Raw genomic sequence first — 25478 nt, forward strand, 5'->3', positions numbered from 1 at the left:
TTCCTATTCATGTTCATGTTCATGTTACACCAGCTGAGGGGCATGAAGACATGGTCATCTCCTCGTGGAACAAAAAATCGCAAACAACGACTCTATCAAAACTAGCCTTGCACCTCTAATTAACCTTCCCTCCCAACCAAAGTCAATCATTCAGCGGGCTTAAGAACCCTACTGCCTCGGCGCACCCTTTCGCCTCTCACGGTCTGTCGGGACGATAACCCGCTAATCTATCCACTGACAGTGTGCGCCGACATGGAAGCCACGGTACCAGACAAGGATGGCACGCCAACGAGTCTATGGGAAGCGGCATTCGATACCTTGTCGGCAGAAGACAAGGAGGTCCTCGAATTTACCCGCACCGACGTGCGATTCCAACCTTCGGAGCTTATGAAAGTGGTGGAGAAAAAGAAGCAGGAATGTCTCGAAAAGCAGTGGTCCTTCACGAATAAGGCGGGTAAGCGAGTGCTCGTGCGTGACGTTCTCGCCAAGGTGGTCGACTGGATCGAAAAGTTCAAACAGGTGGGCGACGTGGCAGTACAGTACGATCCCGGCCATGCGGCGATTCCCTGGGCGGCCGTAATGATGCTTCTCCAGGTGACAGTAAACGATACGCAGACGTTCGGCACCATGGCCGAGGGCCTCGAGCGCATATCATCCATCGTTGCCCTGTATACCCATCTAGAGGCCAAGGTTCTTATCCGGAACTCCGTTCTTACCAGCCAGCTCTCCACGGCTCTCGTCAAGCTCTACGGCTCGGCATTGCGGTTTCTCGCGAATGCTTGCAGGTATTACGCACAGAGCACTCTGAGTGAGCCATCCTCGATCGGTCCCCGCACAATCGAATATTCTAACTGAATCTCTCAGAGCGAACGTTGAAGAGCATCGGCAGAACCGCCAAGATGACGGTTGAGGAGCCCATGCTCCGCATTGAAGAAGACGAGAATGCTGTGTACAAGCTCCTGTCCCTCGTACAGAATGAGAGCTCAGGTCTTCAGTTGGATGACATCCTCGGGAGCATTAAACAAAGTGTCGAGAGCTTCTACGCGTCCAACGAGGAGCGGTCTAAGCGTTTATCACTATCAACCTGGATCAACGGTATCGACACCAAAAACACGTATGAAGCGGCGCTTCAAAACCGTCACGAAGGCACCTGCGAGTGGGTTCTGAGGCTGGATAGATTCCGACTTTGGGCATCAGGCGAGTCGGGCGATTCGAGGCTGCTCTGGATTCACGGCCCACCTGGCTTTGGGAAGACGTTCATGTCAGCACGGATAATTCAGCATCTGAGTCAGGCAAAGAATATACCGCTGTCGTATTTCTTCTGTATGGCAGACAGCCAGGCAACCCGCGACCCGTACGCCATCTTGCGATCCTGGTTGGCGCAGATGCTGGGACAAGACCAATCCATCGTCTCAGTCATGGACAGCGTCCACAAGGCGCGAAAGAGGGAGCAGACATTGACACACTCAGGCTTGTGGCAGCTCTTCGTCGCCGTGGGCTCGGCCGTCGATGGGTGCACGTTTGTCGTGGACGGATTTGACGAATGCGTCGACATTGACACCGGAGCCCGCTATCATCATGGTGACCCGAGAAATCTCTTTCTCCGAGATTTAGTTATAAACCTGGCAAAAACCAAGTCACGGGTCCTGGTGGTTAGCAGAGACGTGCCGGACATCCGAGAATATCTGGGGAAAGATGGGTCAACCGGAGCGGAATCATGCGTCGGGAAGCTAGAATATGGCATAACGTCCAAGGACACCACGGCCGACGTGGAATCCTTTTCGGAACACATGGTCAACACCAAGCTTCCCAGGAAAAAGGCAGAACTACGGCACAAGATCGCTGCACAGGCGGCCGAGCGGAGTGAGGGCATGTTCCTCTGGATCAAGCTCCTCGAGCAGACCATCTCACCGGGGCAGAATGCGAAGCAGTTGGTCAAGACAGTGGCGGAAATGCCCTCTGGAATCAGCGAGGCGTACTCTTCCGAGCTGGAGAAAATTGTTCGGCTCCCCCCCGACGAGAAGGATCAGGCGGTCATGATCCTGCGGTGGACACTGTTTGCCATCGAGCCTCTCCAAGTAAAGGAACTCGCCGAAGCACTTGTTGTATCGGGTGAGGAGCTTGAAGAGTATCCATACGACGACCTCCCCGACTCCTGGTGTGACGGCTTCGTCGATGAGGACTATGTCAAGGAGATGATTCTCGGCAGGTGTGGGTCCCTTCTACAGCTGAAGTCGACGTCAACCGACCAGCAGTTGGCAGATTACACGGTTCACTTCGTCCATTTTTCGGCGAAGGAGTACCTCTCCAAATTATCTCGGAGCACCGTTATTTCCAACCAATGGGCAGAAGATCTTGGTCTCGGCGAGCCGGCCGTTGAGGAGGCTCGTATATCCAGCATATGTCTTCGCTACCTCACGCTCAGCCCGTTCGAGGATATTCCACCCAACGCGCATGTCTACCCTTTCCTCTCCTACGCCGCCTGGGCCTGGTACTTACACAGCTTTCGTGACAAGCCCACGCCGTCCCAGAATATCATGCACCTGGCCCAGAGAGTCTTTGACCCAAACACGTCGAGATGGCGCGTCTGGACGCCCCTCATGGAGGCCAGACTAGCCGAATTGAAGCTCTACGGCTGGAGATTCCGGGAGGCCGACACCATTGAAGCCGATCAACTTATATACTATGCCTCCCTTCTAGGTCTTACCGACGTTGTCTGCTGGCTCGAGGACCAAGGGCTCGACTGCAGCTGCGTTGGCGGCTACTTCGGCTTCCCTTTGCAAGCTGCCGTGGTCAGTGGCCAGGAGGACCTCGTCCGGCACCTACTCAACCGCGGCGTCAACGCCTCCCAAGCCGGCGGACATTGCGGCGCAGCTATCATTGCCGCCGTTCTCGCGGTCCGGGCGAGCTCAAGCATTCTTCAGATGCTGCTTGAGGCAGGCGCAGACCCAAACGCTGCAGACGGAGAGGGCTGGACGGCTCTGCATTACGCCACTGCGTGCGGTGACCTCGTGACAGTACGGCACCTCGTGGCGCGCGGAGCGGACCCCAGCGTGGCCACCACCAAGATCGGCCACGTGCCCCTGAGCCGGGTGGCCGAATTCGGGGACATCGTGTTGATTGAGCCTCTGGTTAATTTAGGGGCGCATTTTGACGACCGGCCAAGTGCGATTTGGCTATCATTAATCATGACGGAGCTGCTGCTCCATTTCGTCCCGATCACGAAGAGGGCCTCGGTCTGGGGCAGGCTACAGTGCACACGACAGACGGCGTTTGATCTCGCCACCACGGGAAGATGCCCCGAGATGCTCGAGCTGCTCGTTCAGAGGGGCTGTTTCCGTATGGTCGGGGACAACGACAAGGGGGGTGAGGGGAGCAGCGCGCCTGTCGAGGGGCATGCTAGCGATGGCTTGGTCATGCTAGCGTACCGTGGCGATTTTGAGGGAGTGAAGGTGTTGCTTTCCGGGCAGACCCGGTCGCAGCACGTCCTCGGGGAAGCAATGAATGCTGCGGCGGCCCGCGGGCATGTGCGTGTCGTGGACCTCTTCCTTCGCCACGGCGCAAGGCCCAATCTCCAGGACATCAACGGACGAACGGCCCTGCACCACGCAGCGCGGTACCTTCACGGTCAAGTGGCCGGCTTGCTCATCGAGCACGGGGCGGGTACCGAGATCATGGACCTGTATGGGTCGACGCCAATTGACCCGGCTATCCTAAACGGAAATGGCGCAACCGCGTTTATTTGGAATCGCCTGGACGACTTTCCCGTCGCCATCAACCGCCGGCTCTCGCTTTTAACCCCCCACACGCCTGATCACACGGCGGACCCGGTTTTGATGGGCGTCAGGAGGGCGATAACCGGGAGGTGGGAGGAGAATTATCAGTACCGAGTGGCTAGAGTGGGGCCGTTCAACACCTTTTTTCTTGAAATACCCCCCGAGACGCCAGAGGGTTCCCGGCCCTCAACGTTCTCAATGGTCGGGAAGGATAGAGTCGGTCCCTTTTATCTCCAGGGGTTTGTCGACTTCGTCGGGGCGGTCTGGTTTGTGAAACTGTACCAACGTCGGGGGTGGCTGTATCGCGGGGAGGTGTTGAAGGGAACACGTGGGAGTAATCGAAAGCGGTGGTTCTGGACATTTGACCTGAGACGGATGTGGTAATTGTGTGGGAAATCACAGCCGTCGGCTCCTGCTCATCTGAGCTATGAGTTTATACTAGGTAACTTACCTAACCTGCCCTGTGTCACTCTGGCCAAACATAAGCGGCTGCCGGCGCATCCCGCCCCCCTCTTCCCCCCAGTTTTCTACAGCTGACTTGATCCTGATTAACTCGCCCTGTAGGCTGATTCGCCCGTATCTCTCCTGTCAACACGAGGTTGACATCGCGCGCCGCCGACCGCCGTGTGACGTGCTTGCATGTATTGCCTAGGTATGACGGTCGTTCGGTTTGATCCGGTGGGCTTGCCTCCGGAGCATGCGGCCAACCTGCATTGACAAAGGCTGGTTGATTGGTCGAGAACCCGTCATACAACACAGCTCACGCCTAAAATGTGTCGTGTCAGTCCGCGTTGGTTGGCCGTCGGCATGGAGGCGCGGGACGTGTGAGAGGAGGAGCCAGCACGGAGGACGGCTCGTGAGTGGAAATGGTTGGTGGGGGCTAAGGATTTGAAAGCTGTGGTTTGGCTGATGGGCGAGAATTAGGCAGATAGTGAGATCGTCCGAGTAGCGTCCGGTTCCGTACTACGGCGATAATGCAGCAGCATCTAGCAGAGCCAATACAATCGTCGATCGAAGCACCCTCCGCAGTCACGTCGCGGTTTTGAAGCGGCGGCTGTCCCTGATCTTGCTGATGCGCATGAGAGTCTCCGTTAGCCATGACGGGACCTCGGCGTTGAGCACGACGCTTACGGCGGCGCGGGGGGGGTAGCCGAGGCTGATAATAGCTTAGAAGGCATTGTCAGCTATACGTGAGAAGGAGCCGGGCTACGGCTCCGTTTGGACGTTTCCTGCTTCAACTGGCAGTATTATATTACGCCTTTGCCGTTCCCGCCCGGGAGCGTGAGCGTGTTGCCTAGATACCGCTAGCGAGGCATCTGTTTACCTGCTATCTTGTGGTCTCCAGAGTCAAACGGTCACACCCAGCCACCTTCTGGCGATGTTCATCCTTAGAGCTGTACAGTTATACGCCGTTTCATCTCGATCGCACTCTGGCCAATGGGCCATGTGCCTTACCACATGAGAACGACACAGGGGGTGGCGTAAGGTGAGAGAGTGGTGTGGAAGAGAGTGCCACACCTGCGGGGGAATGCCGCGGGCCCTGACCCCCCGATACTCACCGAACGGTAAAGTTGGACAGCATCGCGTCGCCTTCAGCGGAGCTCAAGGGATGGTTGGCTTAAGTCGGCATGATCTAATATGGTGGCTGCCCTCGATAGGCAGATGGTCGCCGGCGCCTTGTCGTGGCTAGTATCATCACCCATCCTACAGCCAAGAAGCCGACGCGCTGTCTATTTACTGAGATGCGTCCTTATCTGTACAATCTCGTTGTCGTAGACCTTGTGTTGGACTCTGAGCATCTTGAAGAACCGTCGTGTTACGGGCTAAACCAACGGGCGTCCGCACGGACCAGCCGGCACAAGGACGGGCCGGGCGAAGGACCAATGGGAGGATGCTCTGTGGAGACTTTGGGAATGGTCACAGAGCAGAGGTACGAAGGTACATCACAAAGGTATCAGGATGCCTCCCCAACAGTAGATAGATAAAATAGCAGCGTCCTGGAGGACTCTAGGAGTTCTCCAGTAAGCAATACAACTTGTTCACTACAATTGCTCGGACCAGTGAACATTGAAACCAAATCATTATCCCGTTGTGAACCGCTTTACCGGATCACAACCCTTTCGTCATACCTTCAGTGAACCCTTTCAGAGTGTAGTTGAGAGGCGATCCGTCACACGTCGGAAGACGGCGAGGATCGTAGAAGCCTTGAAGGCCTCGAGGTAGTAATCCCACGAGTAGCCTGATCTGCGGTCAGTAAACAACATCAGGTATCTGTCTGAGGTTGTCATGTGACGCCGGCAGGATATAGGGCAGTGTGCGGATGGGTGATGGGGACGTTCGGTGTCAAAGAGATGAGGTTTAAAGTCGAGACTAACACTCTCTCTGACCATTCATGGAAACATGAAACAATATAATTAGACGGTAAAATACGAACAAAGCCAAAAAAAAAAAAAGGGGTGAAACGTTAAACATCCAGGAGGCTGGCCGGAAGCGACTAATTACGCGCTCTCCGATTCGGGCCGTGGTCCTTAGCTGGAGGAGGAACGTTGAGGAGGGTATGTAGGTGGATGGCATGTGGAGATAGTGCCGAAATGCAAGAAATGATGCCAGATCAAGTTTTAAGTAAATGTATGTATGCATTCAACCGCTACGCTGCTTGCCAGGGAGCTCGACGTCGGGGTGGTACACCCGGCAGTGCCGCGTGAGGGCATCCGCCCGGCTGAGTGTCTTGTCGTCGGTGCAAAGGTTACAGCGGACCTTCCGAACGTTGTGGATGGTGTTCTCGTGACGGGTCAGGTCGTAAGGGCGAGAGAAGACAGTGTTGCAGGGCTTGCCCGTGCTCGGGTTGATGTGATCGCAGCGGTGCGGGTCGGCTTGCGTGTTGAGGAGGGCCGAAGAGGTCATGCCACCAGGGGTGTCAGGCCGCCGAACCGAGGTAAGGCGGTGGGCCTAGCGATGGCCCTCTCTCTTGTGCTTCTGCAGCAGGGCAGGAGTTTTGAAGCGCAGGGTACAACCGTAGTAGGTGCAGGTGTAGGTGCCGCCATCGGCGCGCGTGTCTGAAGGGCGCTACGGGGTGCCGCCATAGACCGAATCGGTTATACCAGTCTCAGCAGACCCGAGCCTTGTAGTGCCCACGGGGCGTTCGAGGGATTCCGGGGACGAAGCCGTGGCGTAGTATTGAGGAGACGCGGGCGCGGTCACCGGGGCTGGGGGGCTTGGGTCGACCTCATGCCCCTGCGGTAGATTTTTGAAAGCCATCTTAACGACGGCTAGGAATGATCAAGGTGACCCTGATTGAGATAATGAGACAAGACAAGAAGGTGTTTTGGGCTGGGGAGGAGGGCTCGTTATCATTCAACTAAAGGGCAGGGGTCGAGATCAGGGTCTCGCAAGGATCTCATCAAACAGAGAGGTCTAGGATGTGGCGCTCCAGACTCGAGGTCAAGGCCCCCAAATCAAGCCCATAACTTCTGTATCCAGTCATCCCAGGGACTGGGACTGGGTGTGTTTGGTGGCTGCCGGGGTGAGGGTGTGAGATTCCCAGCGCACCTAGTGGATGGGCGCGGCGGTGTCTCTAACCGAGGGTGATCTGCTGCATCTTTTCAGTCAGATAGGCGGGGACACTTGGCCAAGGTGGCGACGCAATTCGCATCGTTGATTCCGGGACATTCTGGGCCAACCAAGCTGCAGCCTTTGCCTCGTCCTGCACCGGCCGCAGCTCAAGAAACCACTCTCTTGGTTGCAAGTGGGCGGGGCTGGTCACGATATCCGAGGCTAGGTGTAGTCTGCCTGAGGCGAAGCTTCAAGGAGGTGAGGACAGTGAGTCATGTGTTGTCGCCGCCGCCACGGCAACGGGCAACCAACCGTACCGGTTCAGCGCGTCGTACGAGGCTAGGTGGTCTGCCCAAGCCCAGAGCTGCGGTCTGCGCAGGACGAGGCAAAGGCTGCAGCTTGGTTGGCCCAGAATGGCCGACGCGTCGTCTGAGCGCAGATCATCCGGGCGACGGGCTGGGAAGGGCCGCGCGATGGTGCCTTATCGGCAGGATAGTGTGGGATCGGGGGGATAGTGTGGGATCGGGACCTTATTTTGGGAAACTGGCCTCGGGCTTCCCGGGGGGACTGCGGCGGTTGTTGAGCATGAAAATCGTTAGACCTATGCCGTCGCATCAGCGAGTGAACGGCCACTTGGACCTGCGGTTCTGTGCAGCCCGATAGGGGAAGAACCAGGGAGGGGTAGGAGATTGCGGCTGTAACGGCTACCACGCAGTCTATAACCCTACCACGGCGTACTGTAAACAGTTCGTAATAGCTATTTGCATAGAAGGGGAAGTCTTGTAGCGCCCTGTTCTGCTCGAGCAGCTCTGCAAGCAAACTAGAATCGGCAGCGTGATCTGAGCAGCGAGATCAGGGCCATCAGACGTTGGGCTTGAGCCTGGAGTTATGTGATTGGACAAGGAGCGACTCACGTCATTAGCGTAGTTTACAATCACCCCTCTCTACTGCTAAAATCCGACCATGCGCACCTAATTTCGTACCGCGCTTTCCATTCCGCGCAGTATTTTCTCTCTTGATGTCGAAAGCAAGCTCAAAAATAAACAAGCGCTGCGATCGCTGTGCCTCCTTGCATCTGCATTGTGATGGACCGAACCCCCCATACGATGTGTGCGTCCGGTTAGTCCTGGACTGCCGTCCTCGAAAGTGGGCCCGGAAGGGCAAAGCTGCCGTGCTGCCGCGTTCCGATCTAAGGTACTCTGCGTTGACCGTCTAGGGCAGCTTGCCGCCCCCTTGGACCAATCAGCATGCAGATTCACGACCCACAGCAACTCGTCGAATTTCGACGAGTCGCTGTGGGTCTTTAACCTAAAACCAACGCTTGCTGTTAGCCTGAGAAGACCATACAACAAAGCTCCCACCCAACCTTAGGTTGTTTAGCGATGATACGCACATTGTAGCCGGGATGGACTGTACTGTCTTGGTACTTGCACGCTGCTACCTTCCGACCACTCTTCGTGTAAGGCTGGGTTCCTGGCATCGGGTATCACACGACAGCTGTGTGCATCTAGACAATACATTGCGTTAGTGCCGAGTCTGAAGGGTTTGCTCGGTTGTGTGCTGGCAGAGGCTACAAGGTACGATGACGACGTTGCGGTCTTTTCTTTGGTGTCTACTTGTAAAAATCGGTGGTTATCCCACTAGAACATCACGCTTACTTGGAGCGTAAGAATACCAGTTATCCTCCGTTGAAATAAAAGGCTTTTCTGCTGCGGCAGGGCTGCGGTATTGTGGGACGCATTGTAATCCCTTGGTAGTGCATTTTTTGCATGGCACCTTTTTGTCACAGGCCTGCTTTGCGCGGAAACACTGCTGGCAAGCGCGCAGAGTGTGTGGGGAGATCGGCATCTCAGATAGCAGAGACCGTTCAGTATAGAAGACGAGATCGTTCGTTCGACGGGAAAAGGGAAGATTTCAGTCCGTCAGAGTTTGAGAAAACGAAGAAAGGTCAGCGTACCGGAGCTCGAGAGAAAGAGGAAAGGTCAGGAGATCGGAACTTGAGAGAAAGAGGAAGCGTCAATGATCGGAATCTGAGAGAAAGAGGAAAGGTCAGCACCAGTAATTGATCGACAACAACTGGTAGCCTCCATCCGGGTGTTTCCTCGCGTCGAACTGCCCCTACCCCTTGTGTTCAGTAGCCCCGGCCCGGAAGCCCCCCTGATTGTCACGTCCCAGGATGGTTTGGTTTCCGCGAGACCAGTTCGGGCACCTACCCTCGGGATGCTCGACGCAGGCCCAGAGCCAACCGCACGGCGCCAGCTCCGCAACCTCCTTCAGCACCAGGTTTCCATCCTCCCGCGCTAGAATCCGGTTCGACGCCCGGTTGCGGATCATGAACGTCCGGCCGGGCCAGGGGACGCTCTATACCTTGCTCCACCGAGAAGTTGCCTTCAGGCCCCGGGCCGGGTACGATATCAGATATGTACGTGGGCGCATCGGCAACGGCGTGGTCGTTGCTTGGTTGGGACTTAGAGCGTAGCTCAATGCAGTAATTGTAAATTGATTACTAGAAAAAGCCTAGAGTCCTCCAGGACGAGCGACCATATTACCCCCAAACCACTCAGGCGCCATATACCTTCATCTGTAATAACCTGTGGTGCCCTGCCCCAAATCCCTGAAATCACGCTGTTGCATCATAGACTACTCGGTCCTAGATCACTGAGATCACCACAGAGCGTGGCCCAATATTCGTCCAGGTCCTTTTGAAAAGCTTTGAACGGCCTGTTGAACTTCCCCAAAAACTTTCTATACCTCTTGGCGGACTCCGTGTTGACCCAAGTGAACGACTCGTCGAGGGCCGTTAGCAGTTCATTTACGCTTTCGGGCCGGTCGGCAGCCTTTTGCTTCGTGTTCGAGAAATGCTGCGAAACAGAGCCTAGGAATATACAATCGCCACAGCAATTCGCTCCCCGAAACCGTGTTGAAACCTCGGCGTCGACAAAGTCGAGAATACTTTGGACTATCGAGAGGTGGAGGTTCGTTATACAGGCTATTTACTGTATGTTAGTGCCAATGGCGGATAAATGTATGTTTCAATGTCGGCACTAGCTTACCTTCGATGCCTGGCGGCCCATATTCAGACAGGGGGCCAGCGATATTGCCGTCACAGCTGGTGAGCCCCGCTATTTCCGTGTGGGTGAGGGTTGAAGAAAAGTTGATGATGTTCGTTGTGAAAGCATCTTTGGTGCGCAGTTTCCAGGCCGCATAAATACATCCAACCATGTTGTCCTCGTCCGCGTCAAGGACGTCAACCTCCCACGAGCTGGCCCAGGGCTGAAGTTTACCAAGCAGGTCGTACTTGTCAGCAACTTGGACAAGGTTCAGTAATTGATCGAGAGAAGGTCGCTTTGGTAATTTCTCAAACTCTGCATGAACAATCAGAAGAAGGAGTTTCATAGCTTTTGGATCGTCCTCTGGCAGGCGGACAACCCACTCGCCGCTGGCGGGCTTGGCCTCGGCATACCCACCAAACAGCATAGTCTCCCACGGTCGACATGCGCGTCCCATCGCGCGAGAACAAACTCGAAACCTAGTAGGCTCGTCGCAGACTTCTGTGCCGATGACGAGAACAAGGTCACCGCGAGGGTCGATAACCTTCTCCGTTGCGGCTGTGTTGGTCGATGCGCTGGTGGCGACGATGGCGTCGGTGTTACTGGTGTCGCTAGTGACGCCGGTGGTGTCGGCGATGTTCAACTTCGTTCTCTTTCTCGTGGTCTCGGTGTCGTCGGTGTCGCCGGGTTTGCTAGTGACGCCGGTGGTGTCGGCGTCTGGCCTGCTTCTCTTCTTTGTTTTGGAAGGCATTATGATGGTTGAAGACGTGATATGCTGTATAGTGAAGGCAATTCCCGACACGCGAGAGGGACCCTTATATATCCCCGTTGGCTGGGCGGGTTGATAATACAATCCCCACACCTTACAGGCGCCAAGTCGTAGGTAGCCCCCCGATACTCCCCTGACGACTGCGCCTCTGGTCTCCTCATACGAACCTGATAGCTCGGCCGCTCGGCCACGACTAGAGTAAGCAGCGCCTACCGGTTGGGAGCAAGGCATCCGCGAGATGTGTCATACAACCGGGCCGCTGCAACTGCGGCCTAGATGGGTGGAGGCAGGAAGAGTAGCAAAGTGAGGAAGAGCAGCAGGGGATACTCATTCTAGGTAGTCTGTAAGTGGTGTGAGTGGCGCATCACAGCACTTGGACGCGGTTGGGGTCCTACGTGCTAGCCAAAAAAAAGGGGCACACCAAACATATTCACCGAGTTCAACCTGCCACTCGGATCATACCGCATGTGCCTCATTCCCTTCTTATACGACGTTCTGCGGGCCCCTTTCTGCACGACCCAGGTCCTGATCCCTGTTTTCATATTCCCAGCGCCACCAGCAGCGAATAGGGGGCACCAAGCTGCCTCATATGCGTGATAGTCACGTCCTTGTACTATCTTGCTACGACTGAAGCGAAGACAAGAAATCACCTGCCGACGCCGTGGCACCATACAGCGTCACTCGCGAGCCACGTACGGAGCCGGCGAGGCCACGTCATGCCGAGTTCACCTCCTCTCCTCGGCGGCTTGGGCCTGCACTGCGACCTACCTTGAGGATTCATCCCAATCGATCGCCCACACCGAAGACTCAATCTTGTTGTCGGCTCAGCTTCCATAAGCCGCCTGCAGAGCCCAGGAGGTGGCATCGTATCGAGTCCGCCTCGAACCCTCCAAGCCGGGACTATATTGCGACCTTCCTTTGACGGCTTCCCCCGCTGGATTGCCCCTGACCGAGGTCTCATAGTCGTGACAGATTTTAAGCAACGTGCTGGGCTGTGAAGGGCCTCATTGTACACCCAACCCCGGGCGCTCGGCCGGCTCGGCCGATGTGATAGCTGCATGAACCAGGCACCCTCCTCTTCGTCGTCGATGCAGCCGGCATCACCAATCGCGAGGGAGACAACCCCTCACCGAGCTGCTGCACACATAAATGCTAACCTCGCGCCGTCGGCCTTCCCGAGGGCCGGGTCTGCCTCGCTGTCAAAGCGGCAACAACAAGGATCGCCTATCATACGGCGTTGCTTCGCGCCAGATAAGGCAGCTTCTGCAGGATGTTGTCGGAGCCACGAATCACAAACTTGACCTGACACCGTGATCCGTCACATCTCTCTAGAAATAGCTTAGCAGGGAGGCTCGGAGCATGCAGTACGCGCCTCGACCCCTCCTCATGCGACGCTCCGTCACCTCTGTCTTGCACTTCGTCCCTGTTGTCACATTGCTAGTGCCTCTAGCAGCAAGAAATGAGGGCATCGAGCCACCTCATACGCGCGGTAGTCCCGTCCCTGTGCCATCTCGCTCCAACGGCATGACTCGCGAACCGCCCGCTGAGTCGGGGTGGCCACGTCACGTCGAGTCCGCCTCGTCGCCCCGGTTGGGCAAACGTTCTGACCTTCCCTTGAGACCTCTTCCCGGTTGGATTGCCCCTGACCGAGGCCGTATCGTCATCGTCAGCTCAGCCCCCGTGAGCCGCCTGTAGAGGCCACGTCATGTCGAGTCTCCTCGTCCCCTCCGCAGTAGGGCCCGCGCTGCGACCTCCCCAAAGGGACTCTTTCCAGTTGGATCGTTCTGGCCGAGGCCTCATCGTCGTGTCGGCTTAGCCCCCGCGAGCCGCCCACAGAACAGGAAAGGCCACGTCATGTCGAGTCCGCCTCGTCGCCTCCCCAGTTGAGCCCGCTGCAATCCTCCCTTGAGGCCTCCCGCCAATCGGATCACGTAGCTAACCCGAGCGCTCATGGTCGTTGGCGCCAGCCCCCGCCCACCTAAACCTGTCTGCAGCCGCCGGAGTCACGGCGTGTGGTCCGATCTAATCCGAGACACCAACCTGCCTTTCTCGCGACAGCGGCCTGCATCCCTTGCCGCAGCTGCGCTCATATCCGGCCCGATTTGCGGCTAACGATATGGATATTCCGCAGACGGCAATCTTCGAATACGACATACAGAGGGGAGGAGGGGTAGCCTTCTCCGGCGCCTCTGTGTATCGACGCGGTCAGTACCTGCGGCATTGCTGCTGATGATCAGGGCGGGGACGTAGTCTCGCACTTGTGCCTGGAATCCGCTAGGCAGGCATGGCGTTGGCTTACACACGATGTTAACCTTGCGACGTAAGGTATTGTTGCGTACAGGGCTAGAGCACGGCGAGATCGTGAGAGCTCCCACATCGACGACTCTCAAAGACAAGCAGTACTGTAGCCGACAAAGAAGGCAAATCTGGAAGGTCCTAGACAGCTACTCCACAAGTGGTGAGTGAGCTGCCGGGCGATAGCGTGTGCGGCCCGAGAAATGCCGAGAGAGGGGGAAGACATGGGATGAAGAAAAAAAACGCATGCAGCGTGGCGAGACGAGTAGCAGCGTAGTGGATGTGGACAACGAAAGAAGGGAAGGGGCGCAAGGCCGATGGGGATGAAGCTTGGTGCAATCCGTCCTGTGATTCTCGGGACAGGCGATGTCTGCGGTCGTATACTGTGGCCTGATTGGATACCGTGGTGGTCCTTGTGGGTCCGAACGGAGGAATCAGAAGTGGTAATCCGTACATGGAAGTACGTGCACAAGCTCACACGGTTTCCCGGGTAACCTGATTTGTTTACTACCCCTGAGATTTCATAGACGCCAAATCAAAGAATCCAGGCAGCACATCCAACAGCAACGGACATAGACGGGCAAGGTACTCATGATGAAGCTCGCTGTATAGCTCCGCACGTCGTCCGAGCTCGTTGGCTCTCAGATACGCTACCTACGTTACATCAACGCCCATTTCGGTAAGGAAGAACTGGCCCAGCCACAAACCAAGACCACGCGATAATCTACGTGACGGCAAGTGACGGCGCAGCAGAGCTGGTCCACAGGTAGGCACCACAGGGGTGCGAGAGATACCTCAAAGATACAAGCCTCGGATAGGACTTGACACCGGAGAACACCCAGAGAAGGGTATATTTTCGTACCCCTTGCGCCGCTCAAATCTTTCCCTGGTAACGCGGAGCTTCTGGATGTCTGCCCTCCGCAGGAAAGCCGAAAGACTCCATGGGCGCTGCTCGAGTCCCGCTGCCTTGGCTGCGCCCCTGTCCACGGCCCTCCCGAACAGCACACCACTCACCAGCGTGGGAGCGAGAATACTCCCCGGATATTGTGCTAGTTTCACTACAGAAACAGTCTCATCCCCCCCAAATCCCGTGCTGGTACCGTCCCACTGTCTTTGAAATCTGCATTTGTATCGCATCCATTGCCACAACGGGGACTGCCCTCCAGAGCGCGCTCCGGAACAAACCAGGCAAAGATGCGCGGACGACCTACAACGCTCATCACACCGGCCGAGCCGGGCTCGCTCACCGACATCATACGTAGGGAGCCTCGTTCACGTCTCTTCGTTCTCCCGGCCTACTGGACCGATAAGCATTCCCGGCTGCTTGCCGCAAGCTTCTTCCCGCAGCCTGCCATCAAGAAGCCGGTCCCCGAGGGCAAAACACGGCTCAAGAATCCAAAACGGCTAAACGGCTGGCATTGGAGTAGCGCTCCTATCATCCTCTTCCCTCATACCCTGACCGGACCCGATGCCGCAAGAAACCTCTCTCCCGCCAGCAGCGTCGTGCCTGCTGTTTTCTCCGTCGGGCGTTGCTTGCCCTTAAGTCACCTGTCCATCTCCACCCGGAGGTTAAATGGAAACAACAACAACAGCTCTCTCCACTATGCCTGCTCCTCCGATGCTGCAGGCTCAATCGTCGTAGGCCGGCCCTCTGGTTGGCCATTTTCGCTCGGTGATCAAGCCTTCGATCCGAGATTCATTGGGTTCTCCGCTTTTGACATCCTCTGTCTTTTCGCACCTGCTCTAGACACGCCATCAGGAGACCGTAGGCGTTTGAGTCTGCCAGGCTGAGAACCTTGTCCGCCAACTGTATCATTGTGACCCGCTGACGGCTGATCCTCGGTTGGAAAATTGGGGACGGTTCGGACGTTTGACGATGCACTGCCCTCTGTATGATGATGCGTAGACTGGCTGTCGTGGCCAGACCCGAAGGCTGGGGAACCGTCCGGTGATTGTCCATAAAAAGCAGTGTTGAATTCCCGGGCCTGCAAGGGACGACCATTCCTCTGCGACAGTCGGGATCCTTGCAAGCAGTTCTCAAACACTACAGTTATTCTCCCTGTCTGAGGGTTACTGATGGAAAACTCGACCCGCCCGTTTCCCGACTTATCGTCGATGTGTCTGGTATATTTAAGCATCTCGCCGTTCCAATGTACAGTTATAGTGCAGCTCGTGCCAAAAAGTTCCTTGGGCTCGTGGATTTCCTGATTTTTGGACGTAGGTGCTTGATCCGGTTCCGAGCATTCAATTCGTGACTGTCAATGAGTTTCAGTAAGCAAGTCGATGTGTAAGGTTGATGCCCGAACCTCATCCCAACCGACGACGACGGGGAGGCAGTGACGGGCTACAGGAGTCGTCAAGTTTGTTGTACATGATCCTTACCAACCACATCCTCCGGGCGTGGACAGACGAGGATCCCGACGATGCCAGTGGTGCGCCAGGTAGGTTGACAGAGACGGTGATGGTGTTGCTGGAGTACGGCGCCGACCCGTTTGCGAAAGAGGAGTGCCCACTGCATTCTGGCGAGGATTCTTTCTCGGGAGGGGAGGGTGGACTAGAATGCCGGTGTAGTATGACGGCGTGCTCGGTGGGAATGGTATCGTCGTATATGAGGTTGCAGAGGCATTTTGTCGAGTTGGAGCATCGGCAGCGGTGTCCGAAGTTGGGGTGTCGGGATGGTCGGATGCGGTATGGGTTAGTGAGGGAGACGGGGTGCGTTCCGCGACGAGAAGGGGCGGAAAGGGGGAAGAAGTCGTTGGCTGTTGCTCAGGGGGTGCATGTGAATTGAGCGGGATTGATACATGATTCCCGGATTCAGTTTTAGGAGGATCCTCGTTGCTCCTTTCTTATTTTCTTTTTTTCGTTTTTGTTTGACCGAGGATTTTGGTCAGGTGCGATTGTCGGTAAACAAGGATTAGGCGTCAAGGGATGATAGGTGGATGGATAATGGATTTATTGATAAGAGCCTAGCCACCCCCTTCCTACCCCTACCATCCGACAAGTATAACTCTTACTATAACACCTTCCTATAGCGGCCGATATTGGACTTTGATAGAGATCTATAACATTATTAGGCAGGCGGCTATACCTGGCTAGCCTACCACGCCCTGGAACGTTAACATTGGCGATGGGATGACCCCGAGCTCTTTGCCCCGGCCCTCTTCTCGCTGGCCGGCTTTTTCGCTAATCGGGGTGGGTTAGGGCCGCTTGCCTGATCCGACGCTTGTCTAATAAGAGCGGATGGGTTGCGGCCCTCGTAGAGGAATCGCGCAAGGTTTGGTCTGGCCTCCATGGATGCTTGTCGTGAAGGCGTCTTGAAGCACCCAGATCGGCCAGCAATCGTGGAGATAGGCTCATGAAATAGCGGCGTTTCTTTTCCCTCCAGTGAGCTCTAGGAGATATGTGCCTCCTCATCGCTATCAGTTGGAGCTCGGCTAGATGTATTTGAGGGATTTTGGGGGACCGATAACGAGGCTTCAAGGCGAGACGAAAACCCATCTGCGTCAATCCGCCGACTCCTGGGTTTTGCGCACTCGTTACCCTGGTCGTCTACATACACCCGCCACGCCTAAAAGCCCAGGTCAGTAAAAAAGTCACAGAGGCTTCGACTTAGGCTTTGACACATACCTCCGGCGCTTTAGATGGAACTGGCTTAATCTTGGGCCGTATTTCCGCCGGGCCTGAACGTCGACTTTTGGCATCATCACCGCCGTCGTCGGAAACACTACAATTAGGGTCTCCGCTCTTGGTATTGGTAATTCCCGCCTTCTTCACGAGAAACCTCCGTTTACACCGCTCGCACCCACATTTGAGGCAACCAACCAATGCCTTTCGGTCACCGCGGGTGAGGAAGTCACGCGCCTCGACAAAGATCGAAATCCCCGTCGCTCGCTTTATAGCATCCAGAAACTCCTAGCACTATCTCCATTTGGAAGCAGTTAGGTTACAACTATCCAAGGTATTCGGGCCTCGTTTTTCATTTGGGGGCCAGCCGCTCGTGGCGGCCGTCTTGACGGCTAGTCAGGAAACCGAGGCGATGAACCCGGTGGTCGCCCTCTGAAGACCCGGTTTAGCGATCTCGAATTCCAGATATGGGCGTGAAGGAATGAGCTTCTTGGCCTTCTTTCTAGAAGACAATTCCTGCATCCTGATTCTGCCCGCTTCGACGGCTGTATATAGGATTTGTTTGTTAGCAAATAGCATTTAGTAAAAAAGTCATAGCAAGACACTTCCGCCTGGTTGGGCTGGGGAGACGGGCGAGTTAAAACGCCAATGTTCAACTAACCAGGACTCTAACGCCATAGAATGATGCAAGATCTTGGCTATCACTCGTCTCTCGGCGTGTTGGCTATCAGTAATAGACGGCAGCCCTAATCGCTTGTACATCTGAAGCTTATCCCCGAAGGGGCCGGTCTTAGTGTGGGCGAGGGCATCTCGCCCTCGAAGGTCTCGCACCAGCACTGAGGCTCCATTCTGAAGGAGAAACCGGGTGATTTCAAGATGGCCGGCGAGGACGGCTGTCATGAGCGGGGTGGTTCCGTCCACGTCGGGGGCTTCAATAATTTCGTCCGCGTGTCCTGGTGTATCTTGTGTCTGTGATTGGTCTTCGAGGCCCGGTGCTACGTCTTGTCCAGATCCTTTATGAGCTCGGAAAACTGTTGCGATATCTCGAAGGCTGTGTCGCCGGCTCAAAGTCCAAATATGCAGCTGCTAGTGTCCGGTACTTGGCATCATCTGTAGCGCAAGCGGGAGCTGTGACGTGCTCGAAACTCAACGTTAGTATAGACCGCTCTTGTTTAGGGGGGCAGGGTGGGAGAAGGTACTAGATGTAACAATAAGAAATTCCGAACTTACATGGATGATTTTTAAACTTCTCTAACTCTACCTCTTTCAATCCCCTCTTTGCGCTGTAGATAAAAGTATCTCTCAACCTGCCATGTGCTTTTTGGTCCAGCAGCCGGGCCTCTTTGGCACGATTATTAGGGTTGATGCCTGCTTTGCTTTCCTCGGCGGCTTGTTTTGAGACATGCAGGCCAGGACCTGAAGAGCCCGGGCGTGGTCAAGGGCGTGGTCGAGTCGAGGGCGCGCAATCGGGCGCGCAAGAGAGGGCACGCAAGAGAGGGATGAAAAATGATTGTGTGGATTTTTATTGCGTTATTGAGCGATTCAGCGGCTCCAAGATTGATGTGATTGAGACAGAGGCGGGCGCCTTCCTTCATGGTGGCAGTTATGTATGGGCGGGGTCACGTGCATGTGGTCCGGGATGGGCGGAAGGTCACTCCACGACGAGGAAATGCTCCAACAACCCTAACCCTATCCTAACCTGGGCGAGGGCTGAAACCGGAGATGTGGCAGACCGGGTTGCCCGGAGTAAGTTCAGGACCGGGTTGATGAGCGAAGCCAAGGAATGGTGGCAGACGGAGTATGTAGGAAACCGTGAGAGCTTCAGTGAAATCAAGAAAGCTTTCCCCCTGCTCTGACTCCGTAGCTGTAGGAGCTTTTTTTAGGATCTCGTTATGGTAGAGCATATGCTATTGATAATTTGCTTGAGCAGGCCTGTGGCAATGTTAGACTTCCCTCCAACTCTTCCCCCTTTCTAAGATACATAGACAGAAAGGCATCCCCCCATTATACCGTGACCAGTACACCAAAGTCGGCGGTCTTCGCACGGAGATAGAGCACATCAATCCAGGCCAAACTACCCCCCCGCTTCAGCTCAGCCTCCACAAGATTGTCCGTCGTAGGAGTCCAACAACCAAGCTGTTTCTCTTTATTCCACGACATATATACAGGCTGGTCGTTGTATTTCGCTTCGGCCCACGCAACGCAAAGCACCCCAGACTGAGCGCTGTCTGTGTCTCCAAGGATCGGACTGTCGTAAAACGGGATATTGATACAATCGCCGACGTTTTTGAGGTGGGCTTCTGTAGCGGCAGTCAAGCGGTCCATCCGTGCCTTCCTCTCCTTGTCGTCTCGCAGGCTGTATTCTTCATGTTTGGCAACCTTTCTGGGCAGCATGCTGATGCCGTCAAACATGGTCACCTCCGGCACCCGACGAGCGATATAGGCCACCGACCAGAAGCTGTTGCCGTGGTGGTAAAATAGGAATACCTTGTCGACGTCCCGGATTTGGGATGTCGTTGTATCCATGCCCGGCGTATCGAGAAGCGCAAAGTATACACTATTGCCGCGGTACCGGTGATTCAGGCATGCGACCATGAGCGCCATAGTCTCGGCGTCGCAGCACGTCGGGTTATCAGGGCTAAGCTGCCGCATTGCCTTGTCCTTAATATGCCCGAACCTCTCGCGGTCCATCTGGAGAGAACCGGTGTTAGCGAAATTCCTGGATAGGATGTACAATGTACGCTTACGTTGGTCAGAGGTGCTGCCATTGGGTCTCGTGCCTAGTACGGTCGAGTGATGGGAATTCGAGGTAGCCTAAAAGGAAATGGGCCGGATTTACGTTCTGCAGTGCAATGCAGTGCACGTAATAGAAATGATTTCCGTAGGGCAGTCGGATGGTGTCACGGGCACAGCGGCCCAGCTGCAAGTCGCTTGGAGCGTTGAAACTTGCCGATTTCGGCCTTGATTGTCGCTACAAATGTCGCTCAAGCTGACACTCCTTTCATGCGCTTACTCGCTGTACACGCGGACTGGAGGTGCAACCTACTATCACGGTGCAGGCCGTAGTTGGGGGTATGCAGTATATTGTGAGGTTGCACGAGCAACCAGAAATGGAGGGCGATCGCCCTCCAGGGAATATCCCCAATCTGTGGTCGCGCACAGACCCAGGTGCACGGCCCCACTGCCAAGTCCCACTCGGGGCTGCCTGCAGTGCAACCCTAGCCAACCCTAACCCTACACGAGGAACGGGCACGGGCCACTGCACCGACAGTTACATTACAAGGACAGGCACTCGAGGTTGCCAGGGACGCCAAGATGGCAAGCAACGACCAGCCCTCGGGCAAGAATCGCGACACGGATTGCAGGGGGAGGCTTTCCCTAACCTGAAGAATTTTTTCGAGAACCTCCGTCTGGAGATCATAAACGACGAAGCCACGGCCAAGGCCGTCGTGGAGCTGCAGAAAGACGAGGGCGCCCGAGCGTTCCTCAAGATCATCGACGACGTGGTCAAGGCGCAGGACCAGCGTTACAACGAATCACAGACCAACACAGAGGCCATGCAGGCAGCCGCCAATGAGGCTGCCGGGGAGATGGCAATACCTCGTCAAATGGGTGGGCCACACACCCTCATGGCAACCAGCGACTGACCTTCGAGGCTGCGACGATGCCATTTGGGAGTTCCACAACTCGCACCCAGATTCCCCAGGCCCGCCCTACTGGGTGACGAGGAGGAAGAGAACGCGTACGGAAGACGGAGAATTACAGGGCTAACAGGGCCGCGACGGCCAATTGTTCTGGGCCCGCCTATCTGCCCCACCCCGCCTGCCAGTCGGTCTGCTTCCTACAACCCTGCAACCCGGCTCTCCCCCCAACCTCTCATCGCATCCCGCCTAGGTCTGCCCGTCCAAGACAAGTGAGATTATCCCGCTCTTGAGGGTCCGAGGTTCGAACACGATTGAAATATTTACGCTTGAACTCCTAAAGGAAGTCGCAGAAAGTCGCGGAATTGCTATAGTTATGCCATTGAAGTATTTGAGAAATTGAACTAAATCTACCATGAAGATAGCCGGAGGCAGCAGGATAAAGAGGAGGCTCGGTCTGGCCAAAATAATCGGCACACCACACCCGATACCTTCAGTCCAATCGGTCAAAGTTCAACCAAACCTCAACGGATTTTGACGATTAAAACTGGAATAGATACTTAGAGCTGAGCTGTTTCTATGGTCTAAATACTGTTGTTTCAAATCTTATTTTACATTACCGATGGCTTGACTTAGTTTTGTTCTGTCACTTTTGTAGAAAAGTAGGGCATGAAGGTAAGTGGTGCGCCGATTATTTCGAGGGCGGGTAGGGAGAAGGGGAAGGGAGGCGGGGAGGCAGCGATTGACCTGTAGGATTATTGGTGAGAAACATCGAGCTGTTGGGCGTGCCTTGTTGTGGCTTTTTCTCACGGTTGTCGGGGTTGTGTGCTGTGGTTTGCTGGTAGGTTTATTTGATTGGTTACCGACAGTCTGGATACAATTTCCAACAACGAATGAGGTTGGTGATAAGTGGGTCACGTGCTATGTTGTGCCTGTACTCCACTCTTCGTGTCTTCTTGCGAGCTTCCCAATTAGGATTGTTTGCATCCTCCCGTTAGACGCAATAATTGCCACAACCAATCAAATGCAAAAGCCTACCGCTAGAACTCGATCAACCAACACACACCTGCTGGGCCCACTCGGCAATGGCGTGGGCGTCTGCGACCTCGTGAGTTATCTTTTCTGGGGCCCGATCTTCGCGCCAACCTGGAAACCTGGAAGGCCGGGGTAGAAGAGGGAACAGCTGGAGATAATTACGAGCAAACAAACCCGGCTAAGGAAATGTTGGCCCATCTAGCTCGATTCGGGCGTCACGCGCCAGCTTTTCTCGATACAGGACTCCGTAGGGATCCATCAACCAAGAGCTGGCGGAGCTCCTGTCAAAAAGGCCGGGATGTGCGGTCCTTTCAGACGAGGATGTTTGAGCGCCGCAAATACGGTGCGAGTTTCTTCTCGGCTTCCAGTCTCATGCCCCGGTGATTACCGGCTCGTTGGGCTGGGAAAGTTAGACTCAGTCGGTTGGTTCTCATGGAGAGTTGTCGACGCCATAGGATGTGCGGGCTGTAGTGTAGCCAGTGTTCATGGTTTGGGGTAGCAAAAGTTGAGTTAAGGGATTCTGCCATTGCACTGTGCAGCCAGGTTGTGGCGTCGTCCAGTGGAACAGGACATTCGCCGGTTGGAATGTAGCTAGCAAGTGAGGGCTTTTATCCACCCAACCCCCGTTATAAGCTTTCCTAGCACCGTTCACAGTCGCTCCTCTCATACCTAGCGAAGGACAAAGCAGCACCAGACATGGCGCAGCTATCTACTCCGCTACCGCCTACGAGCGAGCCCGAATCCCAGGCCACCGAGATACATCTAGATGCCGACCTAGACGATGAGTCCTTCACCTTACCGCCTGAGCAAGCTTCACAAACCAACCGGTTTCGTGAGGAACTCCGCACTTGTGAGACCGACATGGAGAGATATGAACTGTGCGTACAGAAACGAGATGAGTTACTGAACCGCCATGCCGGATTACAATTACTCATCTCCACGTGCGAGCTAATCATGTCGACCGAGTGTCCTACATACCAACGGAGAAAGCGAGCCCGGCGCGGAGATTCCGGTCAGGAGGACGACGCAGAGCAGTGGCATCGCTTCCTAGGGCTTGCTACTGAAGGAGATAGGATTAAATCGAATTGTCTTTCTGCCCTCAAGGAAGTCGCCCGCTGCTGGGGCCGCCAGGTCACGCAGCACTACCATTGGGCCTCTAGAAGGGAAAAATATTGCAACCAGCTCCGTGCCGCCGCACGAAAAGTGCCCCAGTGGGACAACGCCGTGACGGGCCTGAATTGGTCAATTCTCCAACGATCAGAAAACGTCCGGCGGCGACCGGTAAAGGCGTCGGTGAACCCGATCGAACAGCAGGACCTGGAATATCTCAAGACTTGGTCTCAACGTGCACCTTTTGAAAACCCGCTGCCCATCAATCACACACCACACGGCCTTGGATTCGACCGTTTCGGCCTCCTGGTCCACAAAGAATTTGCTCTCATCTTGCCACAGGTCGACGGAGCCGGCAGTATAGGCTTGTCAGCCTCCCTGGAAGGCCATTTCGACACCTCTATAAGTATCCACTTACCAGAAGCCGAGGAGTTGGAGACATCGAATCAGACATCACGAGATCCAATCGTGAGCGAGACCATTGATACCATCCCCTTCCTCGCTGAGCCCGACGATGATGCCGCTATAAGGGAAGTCATTGATAACTTCTTTACCGACTACACCAATGACAGCAGCGGTAGCCAGGCGGCTGTCGACGTATCCACCGCTGTATATAGTCCGAGCTGCCTCGACTCCACCCTCGGTCAGTCTAGTGCGTCGGAGGCTAGCTGGGGGGGTTCGGGCCCCGGCGGCGCTGCGGTGGAGAACAAAGACGATCGTCCTGCCCCTAGAATGGAACCCCGCTCACGCAAACCCCCATCATCCCGGAGAGTGGCCAACAACGCAGGACCAAAACCTAGAGCAGCCAAACCCCGGGAGGCGCGCCGCTTCTTGGCTGAGGTTCCGTCAGATTGCTGCCCAGACGTGCCGCCGTTGCTTCGATCGACCTTGGCCAACCCATTGCTCTTCAACCATGAAACAGTCGACCAATTCTTCCCTTATCGTAGACTACTCTGTCGTGAGCATCCCCAGTGCTATGTTGAGCTTTGGCACCGTACGGAGCAGGCACGGGCCCTTGCTTCAGCCCAGAGTGCTGTGATAACCGAGCCCCCGAACATGTCAAGCCGTCGGCGTCGATCCTCGCTATCCGATATCGCCCAGCCAAAGCGCCCCCGGATCGACACGCCTCTGGTATTCACCGGAAGGCCTGGAGCTTCCGAAGACCGGCCTGCCCAGGATCACACACCTAACGACGCCTACCGGCGACGGGTATTGGCCGAATTGGAACAGGCGACGCCGTTGCCAGGATCGCACGGCGAGGTGACAAACCATCTTCTTCGCGAATTGCTAGTCAAGGTGCAGCACCCGAACACGGGGAGCAGCCGTGGAGCCGTCGAAGCCTTTTTCTGCACTGGCGATGAAGCAGCGCACATGGTCGAGACGCAGTCTTCTGGCCACTCCCCAATCATTACGAAGGACCAGCAGCCGTTCCAGTGGGGCAATAAGGGCCGACCGATTGAGCAGTTCTTGCGGCGATTTTGTGTGTTAGATTTGACTGTCTCGGTGCAAATCCCCTCTCACCCATCTACAAAGCAATCCTTCGAAGCTCGCAAGCTTGGAGAAGTTAAGGAACGGTTCCTCAACGGGGAGGACACAAGCGACCCGTGGAATATCCTGGATCTTCAGAGCCCTATACAGTGTATCCACCCTAAGTTTTTGACCGGAGAAAACTGTGGGCTGTTTTATGACGTCAGAAATTCGGCTTTGATGGAGGGCAGCGCCGAAAGAGTAACGGCGTCTCCACACAAGTGGACCGAGTGGAAGGACGTCGACACATGGGCGCTGCTCTCTGAAGGCGGGCATCACACGGCTCCACACATGGACAGCCATGGTTATTCCACTTGGATTACATGCCAAGAAGGGTTCATTGGGTTTGGCTGGATGTCATGCCCGACAGAAGAAGAGCGGGAAGGGTGGATGGCTGAACCACACCGGTATACCGGCGGCCGGTGGAGGTACATCATCCTTAAGCCGGGTCAAACCGTCTTCTTTGGCCCGGGAACGATTCACTTTGTTTTTCGAGCACGAGCATATCAAACTCTTGGTCTCGGCGGTCATATCCTACTGTGGTCTGGTATCGAATGGTGGATCCGAATTGTCCTTGCGGAGCTGAAAAACCCGGCAATCACGAATGAGGAGATGAAAAAGAGCGCGCCAAAACTCGTCCGTGCGGTGACAAGGCTGGTGGAAGCCAAAGTGAACGAGGGCAGGAAAGAGGAGCTGGGTGGTGAGGACGCAGTCAACAAGTTCTTTAAATCTGTGAAGGTAAGATCTTATAACGAGAGGCTTTGAACGGGCGATGCTAATAATGCCTAGGAGTTGGAGAACTTGTATAAACCTTGTAGAAGGTCACGACGTCGCTTACATGTACGGGTACATTGAGGTTCCTTGAGAGCCGTGACATCTATGGCGAAGGCTACGTCAGGCCGGGTGACGGCCGCACCAAATAGGACCTGTCACAATCTGGCCTGTATTGCCGGAGATCGTGGTGGTGGTGGCTGAGCGTGGACTTGGTGTAGCTGTATCTTCTTTTCTTTTTCTTCAACAACGTCAATCCAATCCCTACACTCTCGCACTCAGGATCACTGTTCTGCTACGCCACCATTTCCATTCATGTCTACTCATA

The 25478-nt window shown here is 55.4% G+C and overlaps 8 protein-coding genes across 8 annotated transcripts; 3 read left to right on the forward strand and 5 right to left on the reverse strand.

The window, feature by feature from the left end:
- Nucleotides 1-252: 252 nt before the first annotated feature.
- C8A04DRAFT_40914 (uncharacterized protein) lies at nt 253-4160 on the forward strand (the record flags this gene model as incomplete). Its single annotated transcript, XM_062785104.1, has 4 exons — nt 253-808; nt 865-1201; nt 1289-2813; nt 3393-4160. The coding sequence occupies 4 exons, from the start codon at nt 253-255 to the stop codon at nt 4158-4160; spliced, it is 3186 nt and encodes a 1061-aa protein (XP_062632558.1).
- Nucleotides 4161-6416: 2256 nt separating this feature from the next.
- C8A04DRAFT_40915 (uncharacterized protein) lies at nt 6417-6680 on the reverse strand (the record flags this gene model as incomplete). The annotated part of the gene is made up of 1 exon (XM_062785105.1): nt 6417-6680. The coding sequence occupies one exon, from the start codon at nt 6678-6680 to the stop codon at nt 6417-6419; it is 264 nt and encodes an 87-aa protein (XP_062632559.1).
- A 2766-nt stretch (nt 6681-9446) lies between these two features.
- On the reverse strand, nt 9447-9689 carry C8A04DRAFT_16080 (uncharacterized protein; the record flags this gene model as incomplete). Its single annotated transcript, XM_062778725.1, has 1 exon — nt 9447-9689. A coding segment is annotated over one exon (243 nt), but the record flags the coding sequence as incomplete, so codon positions are not given.
- Nucleotides 9690-9961: 272 nt separating this feature from the next.
- Nucleotides 9962-11129, reverse strand: C8A04DRAFT_33339 (uncharacterized protein; the record flags this gene model as incomplete). Its single annotated transcript, XM_062782428.1, has 2 exons — nt 9962-10317; nt 10382-11129. The coding sequence occupies 2 exons, from the start codon at nt 11127-11129 to the stop codon at nt 9962-9964; spliced, it is 1104 nt and encodes a 367-aa protein (XP_062632561.1).
- A 6528-nt stretch (nt 11130-17657) lies between these two features.
- Nucleotides 17658-18020, reverse strand: C8A04DRAFT_16079 (uncharacterized protein; the record flags this gene model as incomplete). Its single annotated transcript, XM_062778724.1, has 1 exon — nt 17658-18020. A coding segment is annotated over one exon (363 nt), but the record flags the coding sequence as incomplete, so codon positions are not given.
- Nucleotides 18021-19070: 1050 nt separating this feature from the next.
- C8A04DRAFT_33340 (uncharacterized protein) lies at nt 19071-19834 on the reverse strand (the record flags this gene model as incomplete). Its single annotated transcript, XM_062782429.1, has 2 exons — nt 19071-19757; nt 19814-19834. 2 exons carry the CDS (start codon nt 19832-19834, stop codon nt 19071-19073), a joined length of 708 nt encoding a protein of 235 aa, XP_062632563.1.
- A 547-nt stretch (nt 19835-20381) lies between these two features.
- On the forward strand, nt 20382-20713 carry C8A04DRAFT_33341 (uncharacterized protein; the record flags this gene model as incomplete). Its single annotated transcript, XM_062782430.1, has 2 exons — nt 20382-20384; nt 20468-20713. The coding sequence occupies 2 exons, from the start codon at nt 20382-20384 to the stop codon at nt 20711-20713; spliced, it is 249 nt and encodes an 82-aa protein (XP_062632564.1).
- A 1725-nt stretch (nt 20714-22438) lies between these two features.
- Nucleotides 22439-25144, forward strand: C8A04DRAFT_16078 (uncharacterized protein; the record flags this gene model as incomplete). The annotated part of the gene is made up of 2 exons (XM_062778723.1): nt 22439-23320; nt 23882-25144. 2 exons carry the CDS (start codon nt 22439-22441, stop codon nt 25142-25144), a joined length of 2145 nt encoding a protein of 714 aa, XP_062632565.1.
- Nucleotides 25145-25478: the final 334 nt, after the last annotated feature.

This window comes from Dichotomopilus funicola (assembly GCF_033296635.1).
Source record: "Dichotomopilus funicola strain CBS 141.50 unplaced genomic scaffold C8A04scaffold_128, whole genome shotgun sequence".
In the NCBI taxonomy this organism is placed as follows: domain Eukaryota; kingdom Fungi; phylum Ascomycota; class Sordariomycetes; order Sordariales; family Chaetomiaceae; genus Dichotomopilus; species Dichotomopilus funicola.